At 41.0% G+C, this 24,715-nt stretch overlaps 1 protein-coding gene across 1 annotated transcript; it reads right to left on the bottom strand.

The window, feature by feature from the left end:
* Window positions 1-19,365, bottom strand: LOC311489218 (pituitary adenylate cyclase-activating polypeptide type I receptor-like). The gene is made up of 13 exons (XM_084546181.1): window positions 18,116-19,365; window positions 13,527-13,620; window positions 9,783-9,893; window positions 9,607-9,707; window positions 9,424-9,521; window positions 8,537-8,669; window positions 7,154-7,307; window positions 6,570-6,630; window positions 5,589-5,658; window positions 5,291-5,382; window positions 3,058-3,187; window positions 1,904-1,945; window positions 1-1,200 (listed from the first exon to the last, which is right to left on the bottom strand). The coding sequence occupies exons 1-13, from the start codon at window positions 18,155-18,157 to the stop codon at window positions 997-999; spliced, it is 1,332 nt and encodes a 443-aa protein (XP_084402307.1). The 5' UTR covers window positions 18,158-19,365; the 3' UTR covers window positions 1-996.
* Window positions 19,366-24,715: the final 5,350 nt, after the last annotated feature.

Raw genomic sequence — 24,715 nt, forward strand, 5'->3', positions numbered from 1 at the left:
GTTGTTTTTTTTTAATCCTAAAGATGTGATCTTTTATTTTACAAGAAAAAAAAAAACAGAAATGTCATATCTTACAACCCCAATCCGAGGTTGGAAAATCTGCTCTACGCTGCTCATTCATTTCCATTTTCATATAGATACTGTGTGTGTGTGTGTGTGTGTTTTTTTTTTAAATAATTTTTTGATTTTGTACAAACAAATAAGTCCAGAATAGAGTGGGCAGGATCTTTCTTTGTCCACAGGATATGTAATGAAGTCTACAGATTTGGGCTCCAGTTCCTTTTGTTTGAAAAGGTCTTTACAATACTGCTTTAAAGAAAAGAAAAGAAAAAAAAAATCTGATCTAGACACCAAAAGTAACTATTTACACAATCCATGAGTTTTTAGTTTTCTTTTTCTTTTTGTTTTTTTGTTTTAAATATATATTTTGACATACTCTGTACTTACGGCTGATTGTAGAAAAGAAAAACGTTTAAATTCAAGATGAAACATTTAAACAATGAGCATTTGTACAAGCAAGGCGAACGTTTGGTTGGTATTTAACTTTGGACTGTGATGAAATCCAGTCAGGCAACCTGTATGGCACTTTGAAGCAAATTTACTCTACACCATCAGAAAAGTATAGCCCCTACATTTAATCCTTTTTTATTTTTTATTTATTACTATTAGTGTTTCTTTTGGCACCAACTCTATTTTCATATTATTAACGGATAAAACAATCAAAAGGGCTGAACTGAACTTAAAACATTTTAGAGTTTATATATATATATATCAATCAAGTGTTATTTGAGTCAAAGTGTGTCAAGTTTACAAGCTGCACAGCTTAAATCAATAGATAAAGTATGAAAGCCAGCTGTGCACCTCCTGTAAATGCTTTCAGAAAGGCCAAACTTCAAAATAGAAGAGGTGTGAGGGGGCCACTTTGGTCTGCTCTGGTTGGTCTGACGTACATTAGCTGATCGGCACCTTGAAGCTGACTCCTGAACAATCAGACGCTCAGGTCGGGAGGCTGATGTTGGCGTTCTCCGCCAGTGGGCTGGACATGCGTATCTGGGAGCTGCTCTTGCTGAGGATCGACAGCTGGGTCCCGCCGTTCACCCCACTGCTGGCCAACGAAGGATGCCTCTGCTGCTTCAGGTCCACAGCAAAGTACCGGTTCACCGTCCAGCTGCGCCATTTCCTCTTGATCTCCGACTGCACCTTCAGGGAGAAACTTCACAAGGTCATTTTTAATGTACTTTAAGCTGTGCCGGCTCCACGAAAAAGGTACAGTTCATTTAAGGACTGCGGGGAAGTGTTTATTGAGGTAGAAAATTAATAGTCAAGTAATGCATGAACATTTTATTTTTGATCAATCTGATGTAGCACTGTCAGAATTTAGATGAGCCTTGTTTTTCACTTTGAATAGAAAACAACAACTTCTGACTAAAAGTGACGTTTTTCCCAAACTTGCTTTTTAAAAACGAACTTCTTTGACTTATTAACATAATTACAAATCATCGTAATGGTGCCATGAAAAAGAAATAAATGTTTTATCACTTGTAAACGTCAGTATCAGGCTATTTCTTCTTATTATTTATATACTTTTGTTGCATACAGACTCTTTATCCTGTAACATTTTGCATGGATTATTTTATCAAAAATGATTATACATTACTATACAGTTTTATAAATTATTCATTCAACTATTTCCACACCACTCAGATATTTCATAGGAGACATGTTTAAGCTTCTGTTGACTTACAGCCATTTTAGAAAGTATTATACAGATTGATAAATGTTAGTTTAATTAGTGATAATACATACATCTATTTATCCCAATATCCTCCTACAGCACTGTGTTTCGTGTGTCAAAATATAGAGAAAAATACCTGATAAAGAAGAAAAGAGGCATAAAACTTACCTCTCCGTTGAGGAAACAGTAAAGAACAGCTACCACAAAGCCCTAAAGAGCAAGATGGAGACAAGAATCAAGGAAAAGGGAAATCAGCATCAGATGGAAATGTGCATTCATTTTTAAAAATACTTCACTTTATATCAGAAAAACAAAATGAGCGACTTGTGGACATGAATACAGTTTCTTATACATCATCACTATTAAAAGGCTGTACTGCAAAAGATCAGGAAGAAAGCGTCCAGCTCTGGGTCATCAATAATGCGTCATTGCTAATTTTTGATTTTGTGTGATTTTTATTTATTATTGTACGTGGTTGAAGAAGAGTTAATAAACAACATTTTTTTCTGACAACCATTGGATCTTCAGAGCAACGATAAGTTGTCTCAGTTTGCTCCGGCCACAGTTTATGAGCTGGTAAATTGGTTTATAAAACAGGTTTCCTCCTAAAAAAAAAGTTTACAGCTGCAGGAACTGATTGGTTTTCTCTATCAGTTAATCTGCAGAGTAATGGCTCAGTGAATCAATTTGTTGTTTAGCCTTGGCTGAAATACATTTGGAGAAAAAAACTGTGAATTTATATTAGGATTTTATACACATTTTATGACCAGCAGAGCCAAACCTGGAAAAAGATTTTCTACTGATTATCAAATAAGAAAAGCTGCTTCATTCATTCATTCATCTTCTGTAACCGCTTGTCCTCTGGAGGGTCGTCTATCCTATCTATGATTGTTCGAGAGGTGAGGTACACCCTGCACAGGTCGCCAGTCTATCACAGGGCTAACACAGAGAGACAGACAACTACTCTCACCTACAGCCAATTTAGAATCACCAATTAACCTAACAAGCATGTCTTTGGACAGCGGGAGGACGCTGGACCACCCAGAGAGAACATGCAAACAGAACAACCCCAGTTGGCTGATAGATTCGAACCCAGAACCTTCTAGCTGTGCTAACCACCACACCACTGTGCCGCCCGAAAAGCTGCTTGTATTATCAAAAGTAGCTGTGGATACCGAGGGCTGAAGACCACTTTCTGATGAGCCCGTTTCTATCTTGTATCCTCAGACGATTCATCACCCCATCCCATTATGTTCTCTCATTCATTATCCGGTGTTTGTCTTTAATTGAAAGCGGACACAGGGGGAGCGTTAAGAGCGTACCTGGAAGGACCCAAGCCCAAGCTCAAAGACCAGCCGCTCCCTCTTGCTGACGTCTTCGGGTGAGAAGGCGAACACGGTGTAGTGAATACCGAACAGGGGGATGAGCAGGAGGGTGGAGCGCGCCAGACGCCTGAGCACACACACAACCAACAGGTTCAGCACCATCCAGGTGTAAGTGAAACACAAGTTAAAGTAATGTGATAATACTATATAATATACTATGTAATATACTGCTGCTGCTGGTCAGCTTGAGGGGGTTCAAATAGTCCCACTACTGATGTAAAGTTTTTTTTTCTTTCTTATTGTCAACACATCCCTTGAAAAGACCAAAATCAGCAGTAACTGATACCTCCAACAGGTGTTGTTTATTACCACAGAGTTTCTTTGTCGTTCTCGGGCCTATTTTTGAGTCAATCCCAAATAGTAGATGCCATAAATAGTCAAACAAATGAACTATTTACTCAGTGCGCACATGCTCAATGAAGTTAATTGAGCTTTTAATCATCTTAGTGGGAGCAAATGAACTTGGGAAGGGCTGAAATAGACAGTGGGGTAAATCAGACATACTGAGTGATGGTCTAACAAACTAGATTTGTCGACAATAACGAAAAAATTAATCAGTTTAATTTGACTGTACGAAGTGAGTGTACAATACTCTATTGTGGTAATGCAGAGCTACATTCGTGTCTTCATCTCTGTGGTGTGTATCATGCAGCCAACAACAGTTGGCTAACAAACATACAGGACAAGAAGATGGGAATACAAAAAAAAGAAGAAGAACAGACAAGAACACATTCAGAAATGGAAGACACACTTGTTTTTTTTTTTTTACAGTGAGGCCAGTGGCTCCCAGGGGTTCCTATAGAATAATTTGACATTGATGATTTGAATCGGTTTCTTGCTGAGAGTTAGAGGAGACGACCCTCGTGTCTGGATATCTGTGAATTCATTATGAAGCTAGTTTAGCTTATGTTGGCTTAGATTAGCACAAAAACTAGAAATGGAAGTGGAAACAGCTTCCAACAACTCAAAAACGCACAAATTAACCTTTTATATTTAACCTGTATAAAGATTAAATAGTTTTACAGGAAACTTTGAATATACTGGACTGCAAATATTAAAATGGCATCGCTCTTATCGTCCAACTATGAGCAAAAATGTAAAGGTAAATTAGTGATGTAGGAAAACTGTGCCTTTAATAACTATCGTGATCAAAATGAGGCCACCAGCACTGAAAATATAAACAAATCCAAATCTAAAAAAAGATTAATAATTTATTAATGGTCACAAACATAATTAATTCAAGTAAATCCTCTGTGTTTGTGAGAGTGCTGAAGCATTTGGACCATTAAAAATGACTTTAAGAGCCCCTGGTGTAAACAAACACACACACATACACACATACATACATGCATGCGGTCAACACTAGACAGACGCACACAGACATGCGTGTCTGCAGACAAACGCACACACACACTTACAGTGTGATGGTGGATAACTCTGACATCCTGCACGAATGCTGAACAGCCTGTGTGGGCTCACTGAAGCATTTCTGAGCACAGCTGCTACACGGCACAAAGACAACACACAACACAACAAAGACAACGTCTTTAGGGACACGCACGCACATCTTCACACTCGGTCACACGCGCACAGGTCTGAGCAACACATGAGAATGACATTATCTGCAGGGGCCTCAAAAGACACTGTCCTGCGGGAGCAGAGCGGGAGTGATGTCTGGATACAGTACAACTCCATAATAACGGAGGCTCAAACTTCCTGCCAACAGGTAATACAGATGTGAATATGAAAAGAAACTTCAGGTGGAAACATCAAACATTATTATACAGTATTTTAGAAATCAGTTTCTAAATGCATGGCTTCCCTCTGGAAACGGTTCTTTAGTCTAAATAAATGTTTGTATTTAAAGTAATAATGATGAATGACACTGTGTGTGGATGCATAGTAACAAAGAGACATGGCACCCAGTGCAGGTTTGGCTAAAGTTATGTGGCTTAACAAGGTACAGTATCAGTATCTGCCTTTATTTATACTGTAAGTTCATTTCATTAATAATTATCTGTTGACGTATATAAAATACTTAGCCCCTTTGTCTAATAAGCAAATATGCAGTCATTTCTTTAAGCTGCAAGGCTACAACTGTCTATTTCACTTATATAGATAAATAACACTTATTCATCTGATGTCACCGAACTTGTCGAGCGTAACTTACAGGTAAATGCTCGATTCGTTCCCTCCGATGTCAGGGGACTGCAGCTTCTGGACCAGGATGATGATAATCCCGATGAAGAGGATGAAATTAATCTGACGGCAAACACACAAATATTACAGTGTTAGGGACTACAACAACAATAGAGTCAATCTGTTTTCGTTTTTAAAGGCAGTTTTTGGAGTCCAAAAAACTAGACTCCCGATTTCACAGTTTACTTCGTGTACTTGTTTTAGTTTTTTGCAAAAGCCGTGACATATGACATGAGACAAACCTATAAGGAACAATAATCACACTGTACCATAATGGAAGCCACAATTGGTCCTTTGATCACCCACCAGAGGGCAGTGTTCTCATTGGTATCCCAGCATCTGGAGGAAAAAGGACCAGAGCGTTTTTTTTAGTAATCGTTCCTCACAGCCCCCTTCACATTCTCTCGACATCTCATTCAGTCATAAAACAACACAGTCCATCAAGCAGGTGGACATTTATAGAGTAAATTGGAGGGGGAAAGGTCTTTATAATAAAGAAGCACAGCTAAAGATTGAGAATCAAAATAAGCATCAACGTGTAAAAAATATATTTTGTACTCTACTATTATTTGGTCATAGTTCCTACAGTTGTTGTGCACAGAAAAATAAATGCAAGGGCTTAGGAAATTCAGCTGTTACTTAGCAAAGATTTATTTTTGCAAGATTGAGATTATTTTAGAGGGAATGTGTACTCAGATAGATGCAACCTCTACTAAAATAAAACATCCATCTATATACAAAGCTTAGTAACTGCTCAAGTAAAGATCAAGATACTGTTTTTAATGGATTTATCTGAAGAAACATGTTTTATTTACCTCTATTAAAGTATAAAACATTGACTACACATTTTTTTATTTTTTTTTTTACAAATTAAATACAGTTTAATTGCGTAATTACCCGAATTACTGGCAAACTTTCAGAGTGTAATACCGTTTAAATATACACAGCATGCATTCAAGTGTAATGAAAAATAGAAGGGCGTTGGAATATTTCCAAATAATGTTATTTTATTACAGTAACTGATTCGTTAAATCATCAGATCGATGCTGTAGCTGGTGAATTTCAGATTGTATTTGTGAATTTTTGTTGGTTATATTCTGTGTGTGACAATGAATTGCATCAGCTGTCAGTATCACTGAGACACACGTCATGACTGTGAGGTGCAGCAGAGTGAGAGTGTTAAATATCAGATAAATGAAATACTCTTTTTTTACTCGAATCTGAGGTTTGACAGGAGGCGCGGGACATACCCAATGTTGTGAAAATGGAGCCTCAGGACCGCCCAGACAGTTACACAAATGGTGGGAGTGCCTGTAATCGCCAAGTAAAAAAAAATAAAAAAATGCAATCATTAAAAACTGATAAAAAGTACCTCTCATTGATCAAATCATGCTTTGGTGAATTCCAACATATACTGGGTTATTTTTTTGTGATGGTCACCCCGTTTTATTTTAGAATCATCCATAGAAATACCACATTAAAAGATTATTACAGGCTGTAATCACAATCAGCAGGACGGCTATTAAACTAATTTTTCAAGACAATTTTTACTCTAAATTTCCAGGAGTTTATATTTTATAATATGTTGGAGTTTATCTCATACCAACACAAATCTATAGATTTTTTATTTTTTTTTTCCCCGAATTATATATTTCTCTCTATATTGAATCAGAAAACTCCTTGAGTACCGGTAGATATTATTTAATTTCAAGAACAATTTTACCCTTCAAGGCTAAAGCTATGGCATGCATTTTAAATTTAACAATAAGAAGAGCAACTAAACTGGACGTCACTTCAGGTCACTAAAGATGATCAGCCAGAAATGTCCACTTACCCCATCCTACAATGGTGTACCAGTAGAAGTAGCGTCTCTCGGGAAAGAAGGTCTCCACCAGCAGAGTGAAGAGATACAGGCCTTCAATGAACAGCCAGAAATAGTTGGACATGACACAGTAATGGAAGAAAACCATCACTGCTTTACACCCCACCTGCAAACACGGTGAGGGGATGCATTAGTGCAGCAGAGGATTTTATCAGATTTCTATACGACTGACGCTGGATGCTCCTTTTAGGGATTTTCAAATGTCTTCATTTTTTCAAAGATTTTATATCTTAAAGACCTCAACATCAAAATAGAAAATCTTTATTGGTCAGGCTTTCGTTTAAAAGCTCAAGACCATAAATGTCAGAGTGACAAATGTCCTCATTCTTGTAAAACACAGTGTAAACAGACGTCACAGGGCTACGACCCAGTGCAACGTACCATTATTTCCTTAAACATTTTACCTGCACTATAGGATGATCTCTGTAGAGATTTGACACCGGCAGAAATGAGCCAAATTCATGTCAGGTGATGTTTAATCTAATGGCTTGGCGTTAATGGCTAGAGTCCATATTCAGAGTGGGGTCAACCAATTACAGAGCTGATCTGATTCCTGGGCACCGCCATGACGATGGCCTGTGATCGCCATGGCAACAGTTGTAAAACGGTGGACATTTGGAAATAAAAAAATAAAAGAAGAAGTGCAAAGTAACCACTGATATGTTAATGGGACTCGAGTACAAGATTTCCACTGGCCTTGGTGAAGCCATTAGCGTACCTAATTAGTTTTATTTATCATGCCTGCTTTACAACAGCGAGCAATGTGTTGTTACCAGACAAAGGCTAAGAGCTTGTTCTGCATGGGTAATAAGGCAGCATTAGTCATCTAATAGTGTGTTCGCTATTTTGCATGTGATTGAAGTTCCTTGAAAGGTGAATATCAAACAGGAAATACAGGAGGAGACGCGTTTCAAGCTCTTTGTCTTAAAGCTCCATTTTATATCTCGAACAGAACTCGACTGATCATATCATACGCGCATGTTTTCATTTAGTTTTTTAAAGAAGTGGCTATGCATTCGCTAAAATCCCTTAATATGACTCTCTGGAACCGATAAGCCAATAGTCTGCACACTTCGTATGGTGAATCCTGTGAGCAATTACTCTGTCAGAGTAGGAATCGTCTGGAATAATAAAGGCCTCATTTTGCAATTATCCGCTTCAAATTGAAATTAATGAAATGATTAACCTTGTGAAATGTAAATGACCAGTGATGCATTATTAACCAAACAAGCATTCATTGTTTTCTTTCTGGTGATGAAAACCACGAGCCACAGGACCTGTGCATGTCTGTGCAGTATACATATATATATATAATAATGAGCTGCTGCTACTGACTGTGTGCACGAAGCAGTGGTCGCTATCCTCCTGAGCGAACAGCACGCCGTCCTTGATGAAGACCGAGATGGCTCTCAGGATGAAGGACACAAAAAGATTCATGTGAATGAAGTTCCTGGTGCAGTGGAGCTTCCTGGAGAGAAGACAGAATATTTTTATCACATCGAATTCTGTTTTCAAACCGTTTAACGCATCGAACGTTGGGCTTTTTTAACATTTGAACCTGAAAATAAATATCCTGGAGAAAGGTGGCTAAGCTCACATTTCACTGAAGTTCCTTTTTACCTTTTAACTCAGGAAGCAATACCACCAGCAACCACTAGATGGCTTATAACGAATTTGTTCTCTTTAATGTGCTTTGCTGAAAGGAAGGAGATTTGAAGCAAGAAACCCATGCTGCTTCTTTTATTACATTTTGTTGTTGGTGCAGGAAATTATTAAAATTATTTTATTTAGTAAAAACAGTTGAATGTTGAAGGAGGTGTTCATAGAAGCAAGTATTTAGTCTGTTAGTGCTAATATATTGTACATCTTGGAGGACCGGGAACGATTTTGCGACTTTGTTCCCAAAGGGTTATGACAGACTGATTAATAACTTTCATTTTTGATTAGTCTCATAATTTAATTTCTTGAGTTTTTAACTGTGGGAAAAAAAAAAAAAAAATAAAAATCCAAATGTGACATTTTCAAGTTGATTCTTTTGCCTGACCAACGGTCCCATGAGACAGATAAATGCCAAACGCAGAGAAACCGGAAACAATTAATTTTCTGTCGACTGACATTTGATGTACTGTACCGATTAAACAAACAAAGAAAAGGTCAATAGTCATAGATTTGATTTTGCTTTTTTTTCTTCTTTGGATCCAATTAATTTTGTCAAAACTCACCTGAACCTGCAGAGGATGACCATGGCTGTGGTCAGAGACACCAGAGATGTGCTGTAGCCGACTGTGTACAGGGCTTTGACCGACGCGTAGAACGTGTCCTAGCGATGGAGACAGAGAATGAGTGTGTGTGTGTTGATAATGCATGAGTTAAACACGTTCAGGTGGAGACAAACTGGGCCGTACAGGTTTGGTCATGTTTTCATAGAAGAAGCAGACGTCCACGTAGTGAGGGAAAGGCTCGGACCAGCCGTCCTCGGTGCAGTTACGACTGACCTTCCCCATATCTGAAAGTGAAAAAATAAATAAAAATGCTTAATCGAAATTCAAATGATATCAGTTTCAATCATGGTGCCACCCACCATCCTCTGGGTCCATGATGTCGTGAAAGAGCTCCGGACAGTTCACCATCACAACCTCACCGACGCTGGCCGCCTGCCAGCAGGTCAGGTTGTCCCACATCCAGTCACACGCTGAGGAGAAAGGACGTTACATTAGATTGCAAAGAGCTTCACAAAATAATACAATAAAAAAACAACAACACAGATATAAATGTAAGAAATAAAAGTTCACAGAAAAAAAACAAATAACATCAGTTATTTAGGCTGCAAAACCACGATGGCCCTTAGTCACCAATCTGATTGGCCCCTGAAACGACCAGGTGGCCACAGCCCACTGATATAATATGGCGCCAAGACACATATGGGGTCAACAGATCCTAATTATAATTGGAGGCATGGTTGTGTACAGCCTGGTAACAACAAAAATCTTTTATGTTTTGTTCATTAACAACTTAAAAGTGTTTTGGCTACTCTGGAGAACTCTACGGAATGTTGTTAGTGGGGGCCTTTGGGTCCTGTGGGTTGAGGGCAGGGGCCTCTGTGGATCATCCCACAGATACTTGATCAGTTTGGGATCTAGTGAATTTGGAGGCCAGGGCGACACCTTGTGTGTGTGTGCCTGCATGAAGGAGTGTCATTGTTATGGGGTGGGGGTGTCTGGTCTGGTCTAGGTGGGTGCTACATGTCTAAGTAACATCCACAAGAATGAATGTCAGGTCCAAAAGTTTCCCAGCAGAACAGTGAACTGTCACAAGATGGTCAATATTACTTACTTCTCATGTCAGTGGTCATAATTTTGTGGCTAATCGGTGTATATCCGTCTACAAAACTGGGCTTTTTTTTTTTTTTTTTTAAATTTACGAGCAACCCAATGCAACACCAGACCTCCTGAAATAGTCCAACATTACCCGTAGCATTGTGTTTCGGTCCACTTAATGATGCTCGACCTTTCACTCCACCCGCTAGTAGAGGAGATCCTGTTCAACTACAATAATTTTTGACTTCTACGCTGCAGAAACTCGCTTTTTTACTACGATTATTCACAGAATACACCGACCTCTTAACACCAGCACAGATATAGTCTGAATTTCAGCTGCTGCATATGAACGGCATCTATATATCTTTTGAAAGCACATAGGCTCAAACGGGGGAAACGTTTATTTGCCTTTATAGGTGAAGTCCAATATATATCATAAAGTAAATTTTCAGAGAGGTGTTCGTTCAGCTATAAAGTCATTAGTTGTTCTGCTGACTGTCACACTTGACGTTTTAGCTGTGCCTAATAAACTGGCAACTACAGGTACAGGAGTAGCACTCAGATTAATCTGACACAATCCATCCATCTGGTTTCCCAGGCTGAGACGAAACCCCGCACCCAGTTCCATCTGTTTTGTTGTAATTTTCTCTTCGCCTGCCTCCGTTCTTACCTCTCTCACGCTCACAATAAATTCTTTATTTTAAGTGGCACTATCACAACTTGAATTTCTTTCCTGCCTTTCTGTCTGCTCTCATGTTCTTCATCTTCAGCACTATCCACTCCCTCCCTCGAGCTTTCTCTATATCCAGGTTTACTACGTCGTTTACGGCCGGGTGCTTTATAGCGCTGCGGTCTGATTTGTGCTTGTGTTTTTGAGTGTGTTCTTGACTGTGGATGCAGCCGTGTATTTCTCCGGACATACGTGTGTGTTTGCAGACCTTTCTCTACTCTGCTCGGCTCTCTAATCTGTTTTGGTTCTGTCTGGTGAGCCGGACACGAAGCCAATTACCTTTTAAAGGGCAAATCGGAGCCAAATGAGCCGCACTGAGCTACAGAGGTAACCGGCTTAATAAAGCACTCCGTCTGCATCACTGGCAATCTCACACAAGGTCCCACACTATGCTGAGGCTCCACCGGGCTGCAAAGATTGGGCACATGCTTCCCCTGCGCATGCATCGAGTGCACAAATGCAGACGGATGGATCCACAAGCTGGACGTCATTTCTTCCTTTAACACTGATCTAATTGAGAACTGAATGAGATATTTATTTTTTGTAGTATGAGTCATAGAGTGCAACTGAAGCAGAGTACTAAGCTATCTCATCTGACCACATGCAAAAGAGCACTACTAGAAAGATTTGGATGAATATTAACTCATTGACTAATGCATCATTTCGTCCATAAAACATCAGAAACCAGCTAAAAGCAAATTAACTCATCATGATCTTATGAAATATTAGACCTTTAATTGACTAATTGCTGGGGCCCTAAACCAAAGGCGCTCTCAGACGTTATCAAATGTCCATTTCTGTAGAGAGAAATTAATCAGGTATCAAAATCCAGTCACATACTGTATGCCGGATCAAGCGGATTATCAATTAGCTTTGCAGAAACTGCCGGATGAAGGATGGCGGTCAATTTGTGACAAAAATTCATTTTCGCTGACGTTAAATTCAGCTGCATGATGGCAGCGGCACCAGACAGCAAATCATTATGTGGCAATTTCACACAGCCAGCCGACTCATCTCAAACAGAGCACCTTAATTAAAAATATAATAACAAATAAATCATGAAATGCAATTTTCGAATTGGATTTTGCAAACCAGGAAGAAACAGGCCACCGACAAATGTCTTTATATTCTCTCCCTCTGACTGATCGCTTCCTCGTGCTCATTTTTCTCCTTTCCCCTTTCTTTGCTTTTTTCCTCAAGCGTCAAGTCGGATTTCTGCAAACCAGGCGCTTTTATTTCCCCACCAACGATTTGCTGTCAGCAGAAAGGAGCAGAATGGCTTCTTTCAAAGGGACAGGACGAGACGCTGATCCGTTAAAGGGTCAAGCCTGGCCAACGTGTGTCACTACGGTCTCTGGATATAGTTGAATACAAAAAGACACAAATTGCTCATTCTGCAGAGGAACAGAGGAATAAAATGACGTGTGATTTTAATAATAAATGCAAGTGGGACCTGAATACAAATTGTGCACACGTTTGTTTGATAATTTCCAGGCACAAGAGTTGATAAAAATAAAACTCTGGAGTAAAAAATCACAATAGAAGACCACATGCAGATTGCTGTGCAGCACACAGGAAGACTGCAGGGGCGACCTTTAAAACCTGCACATGAAAAACGAGCTGAACTCCCAGCTCCTCTCCTCTTTAAACTTGTTATCCTGCGCTGTAAATCTTCTACGTTTCATGTTTTTTTTCAAGGCTCCGGTGGCTGTCAGCAGAGCCGTGAGTCACAGTGCAGTCTGGGAGTTGCAGTCGGTTGGGGCGAATTTGGAGCAGCAGGAGACCTGCCTCGGTCGCTAATGAAAACCACGATCCATAGCCAAGAAAATAATTGCTTCCAGGAACCACATAACAAGTTTGCTGTGTTTTCGGAAAAGTGACGTGGGAAAAAATGTGAAAGCAGCTCAGCGTGACGTTACACACAGACATTTGGTTTTGTAACTTCAGAGCGGCCTTTCAGGGTGATGTGTTTGTGATATGAACATGAGCCGGAGCTACTGTGATCTTTCATCCTTACATGTCCCTCTGTGACCTTTACAAAGCCCAAATCATTTCCAGATCAGAGAGTTAAAAACAAGCCCGTCTTTTGTTAATTACCACAAATTTTTGGTCGACGCATGACTTTCATCAGGAGTTCTGTGTTTTCCGAGCAGTCCGGGACAATTTAATCACGCCGGCAGAGCCATGAAAACCAGTGGCCTCATGCCAAATTATGCACGCAGAAGGTTGCGAGGAGGCGCACATGCACGCTCGCACTCCTCGTCGCACCCTCACTTACCGATTTCAGCGCCATCTGGGTTGTGCATTGCGATCCTCTCCATGCATTTCTCATGTTCGCGCTTTATTATACAGTGTTCAGACTCTGAGGCCACCTGGAGACAACAGACAAACACAGGGCGAGAACACCGTCAAGGACAGCGGTAAAGGCTTTGGAATCTGTTTTTTAGCTTCTTTGCATAAAATGACAGTAAAATATTCCACATTTGTGTTTTTGTTTTTCTTCCTCTTGTAAGTTTGAGGTGATTAGAAAAATGGAGAAGTCTGGACCATAGTTTCTCAATATAAAACTACGGAAACATGTGACTTTCCTACCCAATGTACCAAATATATAAATTGACAGTACAGCCAGCAGTTTTAATTATTTGACACAACATACAATTCGACCAACAGTAAATTAGCTTAATTAGCTCACGGAGTCATATTTTTCTCCTTACTCTTGGCTTTTAATTCATCTTTCCAATTCTTTGATTGGAGAGGTCCCTGCAGGAGAATATCTGTCATTAATACTCCACGTGTTGCACATTCGATGAAGAGGTTGTCCGGTACAGCTGCTGATTGAGGTGTATTTTGCTTCATTTATGTTGTCTTCAGAGAATTGTCAGCTCAAAATATTCTCCCAAGTCTCTCTTATCTTATTAGCAGATATCTCACTCAACCGTGCGCTGAGATAAGGACCTCGCTGTGAATCCCCTCAGTTTAATTTCATTAAGATAAAGGTGGGTTTTAGGAATTCTGTGCAGGATATGCATCTCTGCAGAAAGCCTGGGAGTGAGATACTCGTGTTTTCTTCAGCTCCCACCGTGTAGCTGTCAGAACTAGTCCTCTCAAACCAAGGAAGATGAGCTTGGTTTTAACGAGGGTCATCTCGTATGAAATGCAGAGAGGACACCAGAAATCTCTCGCCTTCCCTTGGACTCATGCACCCTTAGATAATAGATAGGAAGTTTGCAGGCATCAGTTGCATTCCCATTGCATTCCTGAGCATGACTCTACAACCTGTTACGAACCACACCATGGGTCCCAAGGTGTCAGGATGATTTCAGGTCTAGGGTTTTAAACAGGGTTATAGGGTTAACGTTAACCCTAACCCTAACCCCAACCTAACCCCGCAACCAAAGCTTAAACCGTTTTATCAGACCTCTCTCTTTTAAATCTAAATCTGCACCACATAAAAACATATCTGTCAAAATATAGAATCCGAAGAAGCCTCTAAAACGCCACACAAAAGAAACCTGAGCAGAGCACGAAAGGTGTCGTCCGGTTCCAAGGTGCAGTGAGGGAGAAGTATTTACCCAGAGGTAGCAGAGTTACTGTACGTCTGTCAACTTCCTCTCTTCAGACCAATCTCTATTTTGCCCCCCTTCACTCTCTTTCTCAACCCCTCCTTCGCTTCTCTCCGTGAAATGTTAGGTGTAATATATCCCAGCCCTCCGAGCCACGGCTGACTCATCACTCCATCTCGCTGCCCTCCGATATGAATTCACTTCAGGCTCTGCTGCCTAGATAAGATAGGGCATCAACAGACTGAAGATGTCCTAGGATTCCCTTCCTTTTCTTTATCTCGAGGCGTGAGGGCAGAATGTTAAAACACCGCATGAATTATGTGAAACATCGTTAGAGCCGGTCCGCGGCCCGTTACCATTTCCATCAAACACACCGGACAACCACAGATTCTCCTCCTCCTCCTCCTCCTCCTCTGCACGATGGATCAAAAAGATGTAACGGCTTCCACGGCTTAATGTTGACAATGGCGTTTGATATTGTTTGATAAAACCAGTGCTGGCATTGTTTGTAAGAAAGATGTCTACAATCATAAAAAGCATCCATGTTGCTAAGCAGCAGGTAACCAGCAAGGAACCGATGCATGGTGGAGGCAAAGCTTCCCAGAAATGAGAAATAATTGAATGCAGATGACTAATGTGTGTTTGGCATGAATGCAGACAAGCCTGCGAGATGACAGCATGAAATGTGTTATTGATTATTTTATTTGAACCGAGTCGAGGATAGCAGGTCCCGCTTGTTATTGATGTGTATTTTAAATTCTTGCTACAGTTACAGCTGCGGCTTTTTGTGTTTTTCTTATTCTATTAGACTGCACCAAATATTTGTAGATCCTAAATTTGCCTGTGTAAAAACTGGAAGCTAAAAAAATGCACTAAATTAAAACAGAAGCTAGTTCTTACGTAAGGAGTAGTTGTTAGAAAATACAGTATGTGTAGCCAGAAACTGTCAGCTAGCCAACTGAGGTTTGCTAATCAAAAGTAAACATCAGTCAATACTGTTTGATAATGAGGTAAGTAACAATATCCAATAACTCAATTTCAGGTGTTTGGAGACAATTTGTGTTGTTATTGGCGCCACATAAGTAAAACTGAATTGAACTGCTAGTAACATCAGACAAAGGGACAACACACTGTTTGTTAGCTTAGCATAATCAGATAGTTTCCACTCAACTAACCCTGAACACATATTTTTCCATCTTTATATATATATATATATATATATATATATATATATATATATATATTTTAATTATTTGAAATCACCATATGCCGCATATATATATATATATAGTGTTTAATATATAGCTTGGCCTATTATATAAGTGTATTAATAGTTTTGGAAATGGAATAATAAATAAAAAAAAATCATATACAGCAATGTTTAAAGATTACATTTACAAAAACATAAAAATTCTGTTTTTTTTAAATGATATTTCCCCTCACATATTTTCTTATTTCAACATTTGTAGTGTAACGGTTGCTATAAAGCAAAATATATGATAAAAATAAAAAAAACTGAAGCACGTTTCTCCTCAGACAGTTTGCTCATTTGTAGTGATTATGGATTTATTCACGTTATTCCAAGCCAAGAGCAATAAAACATTGCTAGAAAACTACCTTTCACTCGTATATGCAGTACGTAAATAGTGAATATATATATGTGTGTGTAACACCCTCGTGGTGCAGCTAGAACTTCATGTCTGCAAGGCTGACAGCTTCTGATTGCACAACGCACGTTTCCTGGCAACCAATAATCACAATAACACAAAGCTAACATCTGCTGATCAGATTGTTTTCTTTCTTTTTTTTTTTTTTTGGTGAAAAGCTGAGAACAGCAACAGCAACATATGACCTATTAAGGACTATTGCTCCATCAACTCTTTCAGCTCTGTTTTGGTTTCCATCAGCTTCCAGGAGAAATGTCCATCCCCTCTGCTGCTAAATGCTTCACCAGCTAGTAGCTAACTTTAACACCAAACCTCTTTTTCCTCTAAAAACTGCTGCCTGCTGTGATTATTAGCCAACATCCCCTTTAAGAAGCACAAAAAAACATTTTAGCTCCATTATATGGCTGAACATAAGCACCTGGTTTGTGTCTAGAATGATGACATTTATCTGACCAGTACCTCCAGTTATTGTTTAATAAGAAACTCTTTAAGGGCCCCCCAAAACACTGTCAAATATACTTTTGGTCAAATCCCTATTTTGAAACCAGTTATACCAAGAACAGATTGCCTGAGGACTGCTAAGGGTCTCAAAAGCTTAAAACAGGCACCATGACAAGTTTGCAGGGAAAAGAGGAGAGCTCAATTAAAATATATATATTTTTTAAGTGTGCTTCTGATTCCCTGCTCCCAATCACTCCCCTCCTCTCCTCCGAAACAGATGTCTGTCCAGATAAGCCCTCCATTCTGAGTCCGCAGAACACGGCTTGCTTCCCCCCAAGGCTATTTTCGAGGGTCAGATAATTCAGTGGCTCTCACTGCACCGCGCAGCACAGATAATAAAACTCCCATTTGACGTCGCAGACCACTGGCCTACCGTACAGACCCATTTGACACACAATAAGTACATCACAACAGACATATCTGCCACATCAGCCGCTGAAGGTCAGCCAGAGACTGCATTGTGCGAAGATGTCAGCTCGAAGGAACACTTCACATATGTTAGGGTGCAGCGCCTTAAAGGTTGGAGATGTTAGTGACCGTGGGGTCGTATTATGAATTAATTTCAGCAGCAATGAGCTTGTACCGGTTTTACTGGAGGTTATGAAAGCATATGAGTTTCCAAATAACACAAAGCAATTTAGGCATCTGTGTGGCGTAGCTAAGGAAAGAGCTGCTGTGCTGCATCCGACTATAATTCCTCCCACACATCTTCCACAACCCTTCTATTCTGTTTTTTTTTTTTTATTTCAATGAGGCAGATAATAAAAGTGAGTCACAGCAGATGGATGGGCAGCTCTCCGGTCAGCTAGGCCATCTGTTATTGTTCTAAGAGGCGGCTAGTCGCATTAACGCAGACCCGATCCAGGATCTGTAACGTATGCTGATGTGCTGATGCGGCATATGGTGATTTCCATCCTTCCAGCGCTCGTCGCAAACACGGCAGCAGAAGTGCACTCGTAAAAACAAGCCAAATCTGGAGCGGGGACGAAGGAGGCGGATGATGGAGACATGTGAGTGTACAGCCTTATGTATGGATGTATGCATTGCTATGCTTTTGCTCTTGAGCGTCACACACACACACACACACGCCTACACATGTGAACAGCGCATGAGATGCAAGCGCACGAACTACTCACCAGGGGCAGCAGGAAGATTGCAGTCAGCAGGTAGCCTCTCATTGTCTCCCGTGAGGCGCTTGTATCCAAAAGGCACCACGATATCTTCCTGTGTGTGTTTGTGTGTGTATGTGTGTGTTTACAGGGATGCACGGAAATTGCTCCCCTCAGCGTCTCCACACTTCAGCATGAAGGGCTCTGAAATACAACACACAGAGGGAAAAGACACTATAAGAGAACAGCAACATGAGAGCACTGGCACTGTGTGCGGCTGCAGCATCGCTGTGTCAAGTTGTTCGACCAGCAAGAATCTCAATAATACAAAAATGTGTGCAGATGTGTGTTTAATTTGACTATTAGTAGCTAACTATAAGGTGTCGTCCCTGTGGCAATTAAGTATTTGTGAAGATGCTCCTTGTCGACGTCACTGCCTGTAGCTCTCAGCTGCCGTTTAACATGACATGTGTAACTTTATACTTTGAACTACTAATTTGAACTTATCAGTGGTGATTTTGGGAAAGAGAAAAGGGTGCTTTTTTACCATGCCGTGTATTTTGTAGCTCATTTAGTGCACCGAAATGGCACCTGGAGCATTTGTTCATAGAGTTGGATTTAGTTTTAAAGAATAGTCTCTTTCTAAACTGGCATTCATCAATTTTAGACACAGCAGCATGTGTGTTTTTATGTTTTTACAAGCACATGTTCATGCAAAATGTTCGTGGTAGTTTTATGCAAAGGTAAACAAAGCAGAATATTTTGATTGATTCAACTATGCACTCTTAAATACTCTACATATATGTCTTTTTGTATTTCTACGTTTCCTTTATCTCTCATCTTACAGCCTTTTAATGTCTTGTATACAAGCAAATACAGCGTGTCTGCATGGTGGGACACCATAGTGGACACATTCTGCTTCCTGTCACTGTTGAGCCTTGTGGCTGCTATTTAATGATCATTTCTTGACCTTTAATGCTGCTGCAAGAGTCGATGCAAAATCTACGAAACCATATATTTCTATATTCATATCTAAGCAATTTATTTTTGCTGTTTTTTGACGTTTTATATGCCAAACCAATATCCATTCAATCATGATCTGTTGCAGCTCAACAACACACTTTCTTTGCATCATTTTCAACCAAGTGTTTCATTAATCTTCGACGGATTCAGTAACCTACAAGCAAAGGAAAAAAGAAAACAGATTTATTCATCCTCTAGATCACGGGTGACTCGTCATAATCTGAAATCACAGACATAAACAAACCAACAGGCCTTCAGTGGTTATGCATCACTTCATATCTCGTCCCTGCAGAACCCTACGCTCATAAAACCACATCCATCAAATCCCAGAGGCAACATTTGTGTTTTTTTTTTACTTAATGACAGTGAAAAGATATGTCATCATCTAAACTTGCTCATGCTAAACGCATGCTTATGAAGGACAGACCGATCAGCAAGGGCAAGACATCTGGAGGCTTCGCCGCAAATAAATCTAGGGCCTTCAAGATGGCAAAATTTACGGTCAGACTTTAAAACAGCCCTCCAGCCCTCCAGCCGCGCAGCTTCCTGAAAACACAATGATTCACTGCAAACACGAAGCACACTGGCCAGCACCAGCAGCAGAGGCACATGACAATCAGCAAAACACGCTCACATCCCCTCCTGAAGATAATGCATTCACCCACACAGACAAATTCCGCTCTGGATCCCTTCCCTCTAGTACCGAATCCAATTACCTCTAAAGCATCTCTCGGATGCTTTATCAAGTAACAGCACAGACCGCGCTCAGAGGGAAAACCCAGAGATGTAGGAGAGGAGGGCTGAGACCCAACTGTCACGACGTGTATTTTAAGCAAAAACGGACACAAGTGGAGACACACACCGGATCTGTTGCCTCTATTCTGTTTCAGGCTGCTGTGTTTAACCCAAAAAATGTCACGGCCGTGGCCATGTGGCTGGAGGCTCCAAATGAAGTTAAAAACAGTTCTACGAAGGACAAATCCATATGGCTTTGGTAGTGAGAAAGCACTGGTGCAGGAAATAGCAGACGGGCTGAATATCAAAGTATCCTGGGGGCAAGAAGAGAGTCTGTTTGGCTCAGCACTGGATGCATGTGAGTCACTTGGGAATCTGTGAAGCTTCGTAGCTGTGGGATTAATCCAGTGTTATTTATGGCATCCCAGTGGACAAGGATTTGACAGGTTTCAATCACAAATGCTCATCCACAACAAATAAATAAATAAATAAATAAATAAACAAGGCTGTGATAGAAAGACTGGGAAATACATCCACAAAGTGTGTGCACATGAGCTGTGTGTGTGTCCACAGATGCAGATGCAAAGTCAGAAAGAAGAAAGGAGCGTGCTTCTCTCTGTGCACCCTGCTCAATGATTTAAGCCCATTGTAAAGTGAATTTAAAATATCCGTCACAGCACATCATCTTCCTCCTCCTCGTGTGTGTAGAATTCCTCTGCACTAATGATCAATTTTTCAGTGTCTTTGCGAGACAGAGGAACGCTTCCAATTAGCCCAGATGCAATGCTGTAAACGTGCACCGCATGTCTGTCAACGTTTAGCAACACCGCCATTTAAAATAATTAGGTGAATATGCACACAGAAGTCATGCAGCCCATACCACACGGATAAAGAGTCTTATCTTGTCATTGAACACCTCAAATGTGTCAGGTGGTGTGGATCTCGTCGACAAGGGAAAAGAAAAACGCAAAACAGGCTTAACTGCAATCAAATAAGTGGAAATATTCCCCCCCCCCCCCCCCCCCCCCACGGTGGTATAGAATCAATAGGCTAATTTTGCCAGGCCTTTCCCCCCTTTATCCTCGCATATCTTTTAACTCATCATGCATGTGGGTGACCTTCGCTTGCGCATGGAAAACATCACCAAGAAAAAAGCGTCTCCCCTTCCGCTTATTTACGGCACGCTCTCACACCAAATTAATTCCCCGACTGCCTGCTGTCATTTCAGGAGAAATAATGCTTCTTTAAAAAAAAACATACAAGGTTCAGTGAGTGCATTGTTTTTTGTTTTTTTTTTTTAATCGTGAGCAGCGAAGATGTGAGTGAAAGCGCGCAGCACTCGCCGTAGAAAACAAGTCAAAGGAACTTACCGATGTGTAATTTTCAGAGGCGCAAATGTCTACACATGAAGCCATCGGTATTTACGCATCACCCGCTTGTTTCTACCTCGTTTTACTCCTAAGACAGTTACCAGCCCGTGCTGGAAAGAACAGGTGCCGGCACTGCTGCTGCTGTTGCGGCTGCTGCAGGACGCACTCACCGCGCTGGCTGCTGCGGCACCACGACGAAGTGGAAGAGGAGGTGGAGAGGGGAAGGAGGGGGAGGCGGAGGAGGAGGAGGAGGAGGGTGTCAGTTCCTTCGGGGTTTGCACCTCGTCAGACACAGAGACAACAAAGTGAGACAACTGTTTAGTCTACAAATGCAGGGGCGCAGTCTCGCTCTCTACTTGGATGTTGAACTGAAAAGAAACATCCTCGTACACGTCTGCGCGTCGCATGCGTGGGACTTCCACAGCAGAAACTATTCATAAAACTGACATTTGCGCCTGCGCGTCTCAGACGCTCCAGAAGGCACAAGGTCCGGTCCCCTGCCGGGTGCAATTTGTGAGGCACTGAGTCGGCAGCATGATGTGCGTGACTCACATTTAGTCAAAAGTCTGAACATCTGAATTCCTGCATGTGTTCCACAGAGGTCCAAAGCTGCATGTTAGTCAAGCTGGAACTGTGAGCTGCTCTCCAAAAGCAGCTTCATTTAAATACAAATGATCTGCAGAGCCCACTGAGGCCGCCGGTAGGCCTGTTTACTTTCAGCACCACGGACAGCGACCAAACAACCGCCTCAGGGCATCAGTGAGCTAAAAGCAAAGCTTCAAACCAAAACATTTTATCTTCCAATGAACAACATTTCAGTAAGATCAAGAGCCGTTTTAATCAAATCTCAACAGGACTGGTGTGATCAAGAGAGGACGAGGGGTTAGAGGGGTGCATTGCCGAGCAGGCCTACCAAGTACGGGTTCAGGGGTCCCAGACTGCCACAGTGAGGGGCATGTTTGGATAACCAGTGGACCAAAAAGTAAAGCAAAATGACAACAGGCGCAAACAAAACATCCAAAATCAGGCAAAATGTGCTACAGAAATATTAAGAAAGGGGAGCAAAGAGGGACATGTAAGCACTGCAAAAAAAAACCCCAAATGATCTTTAAAAGATGCAAAACTGCAACCACTGAAGACACGCAACGTGAGGCACAAAACAAACACTAAGAGGCATGAAATGTGAAAGTACAAAATGACAAGAAACAGACTGAAAGTGATCACAAAGGAATGCAAATGACCAAAGCGATGCTCAAAGAGGCAATCTTTGGTCTTTCTTGCTGGCTGAAGTCACAAACAGCATGTGTTTATTAATATTTTTCATTTATTTGGCACAAATACTAATAATTTTAAAAATATGGCACCCTTTTTTAAAAAAAAATTGTCCCCCTGCCCCTGCTCTCCTCTGAACCCGGACCCGGATCCACGTAAGACAGTTCCCAGTAGCAGCTATAAGCAGCGCTTTGAGTGCAGCACGACACAGACTTGATTGATCACCCGGCTGAGGCCTTTGGATGGGTTGGCCATAAATCAATGAGGCATAAAAAGTATTAAACCTAGAGAACAAAACAGGAAATAGGAAAGGCCACATTAACTGCCTTGAAGACACTAGCTCTATGAAAATGTATGAAATGGTGGTGGGGGTTGGTCTGTGAAGAGCAGTGACGCATGTCTCTTTCTGTTCCCGGAACATTTTAACACTGTTACTGGACCTGCCTCAAGGACATCCACATAAATGCTCCCATTGACAGAAATTCAAAAAATTCTCTCTTACTGCAGTCAACAATTTGTAGCCTATTTTTGTAGCGTCACAGCGGATAAGACAATGGTTTGAGCCTTGTTTCCATGGCAAACACTCAGCTGCATCTTCCACCGGCTTCCTGTGTTTCAATTCTCTATCAACTTCAAGCAGGAGAGACAGAATCATACTGCTGTGATAATTACAACTGTGTGTGAGCAGAATATCAAGAGAGGATGAAGACAGAGCTGTTACTTGATCACGTTTTTTCTGAATTACTGACACTGGCAGTGTCTTTAGCGCCGTCACAGCACAACATAATCAGTTTAGGGTTTGGGGCATTTGCTCAAGGACATGATGACACTGGCGACGGACACCCTGATGGAAATGTTTGTGTCAAGGGTCAAACCTGTCACAACCCTCTGGCTATTAAGCTGCCTCACGAGCCCAGCACAAAGACACAGTGTGTGACGGTGGGCGACCGGTGAGGTGTTTGATCCAAAGGACAAATACTGCAACAGGATGTTTCGTGTGTTCAAATAAAAACCTTAAACGCGGCTGACTCAGAATAGATTGTGATTAAAGGACAGTTGCTTGAATTTTTGTGCTGAGGTGTACTACATGTGGACAAATTAAAAATGTCATGTCAGACAAGCTTTAGCTTTTCAAGATATAAAATGATTACTTGCCTTGCTTTTTTTAAATGTTTGGTACATTTTTATTTCCCGCCGAGTTGAGGTGTTTCAGGATATTACTGAAAAGTGTTTTAAATGTGCAGAAAAAGACTATTAAAAAAAATCAGTCTACGCCAATACTAGGAGCTCTGTCTAGTTGTACTACGGAACAACACAATGTCTACCCTGCAAATCCTCTTAGCTTAGCATATTAGCATACTAACATTTGCCCCCTTTATTCCTGCAGATCATTAATTCATCACAAATGGGGTGACCTTTGCTCGCGCATGGAAAACATCGCCAAGAAGAAGTGTGACGCCAGCAGCTCACTCAACTTGTACTACGGAACAATACAATGTTTACCCTGCAAATCCTCTTAGCTTAGCATATTAGCATGCTAACATTTGCTAATTATCGCTAAATTGTGATAAAACCGTCGTTATCTTTGTAGCGAATTGATCATCTTTTTTTTTTTCTTCTACTTGTGTTAGGAAAAAAGCAAAAAGGTGGTCAAGTCAATCTTATTCATGGTAATCCATCTAATGGTTGAACTGTTTGATGTCTTCCTCTGAGCTGTGCTGCTGCTAACAAGTCAAATAAACCTGTGTATGTCCTAGGACCCCTTAGCAAACAGGCAAACAGACTGCAGGCTGTCCTACTGTAAAACATTTAAATCTTTACCTCAACTTAAAATCCTCAACCAGTTTTTCCGCTTGTCAGCAACCGCAGAGTAGTGATGTAAATCGCTAGTGTTATAGTTTCCACCCATAAAACAAACCTGTGTCCATCGTCTGTGTGGTTACAACTACATCCTACAGGGATTCGAGAACATTTCTTTTTTTTCTGCTGCAGCTTTATTGATAAAACACGCAGTCTCTTCAGAGTGTCTATGCTCCATTGCGCCACCACTCAATGAGGCTCTCGACAGGACGTCTCTCCCACTCTGTCTGCCATCGTGCGCCAATCAGACTGTTGGATTGCCATGGAGACTCGTCTCCGACGGCGTGTGGGAGGGAAGCACCAAGTGGTCGAGTGCAAAGCCCACCTACCAACCACATCTCAAAGTGGACGCCGTGGGGAACCAGGC

The sequence above is a fragment of the Chelon labrosus genome, assembly GCF_963514085.1.
Source record: "Chelon labrosus genome assembly, chromosome: 6".
Lineage (NCBI taxonomy): Eukaryota > Metazoa > Chordata > Actinopteri > Mugiliformes > Mugilidae > Chelon > Chelon labrosus.

Bases quoted from the DNA above. Each gene is read 5' to 3' on its own strand.
- LOC311489218 (XM_084546181.1), bottom strand. From the start codon at position 18,157: ATGAGAGGCTACCTGCTGACTGCAATCTTCCTGCTGCCCCTG. The intron at 9,894-13,526 runs GTAAGTGAGGGT...CTTTCTCCTCAG, and splicing joins CCCAGATGGCGCTGAAATCG to CGTGTGACTGGATGTGGGAC. The intron at 6,631-7,153 runs GTAAGTGGACAT...TGGCGATTACAG, and splicing joins GTACACCATTGTAGGATGGG to GCACTCCCACCATTTGTGTA.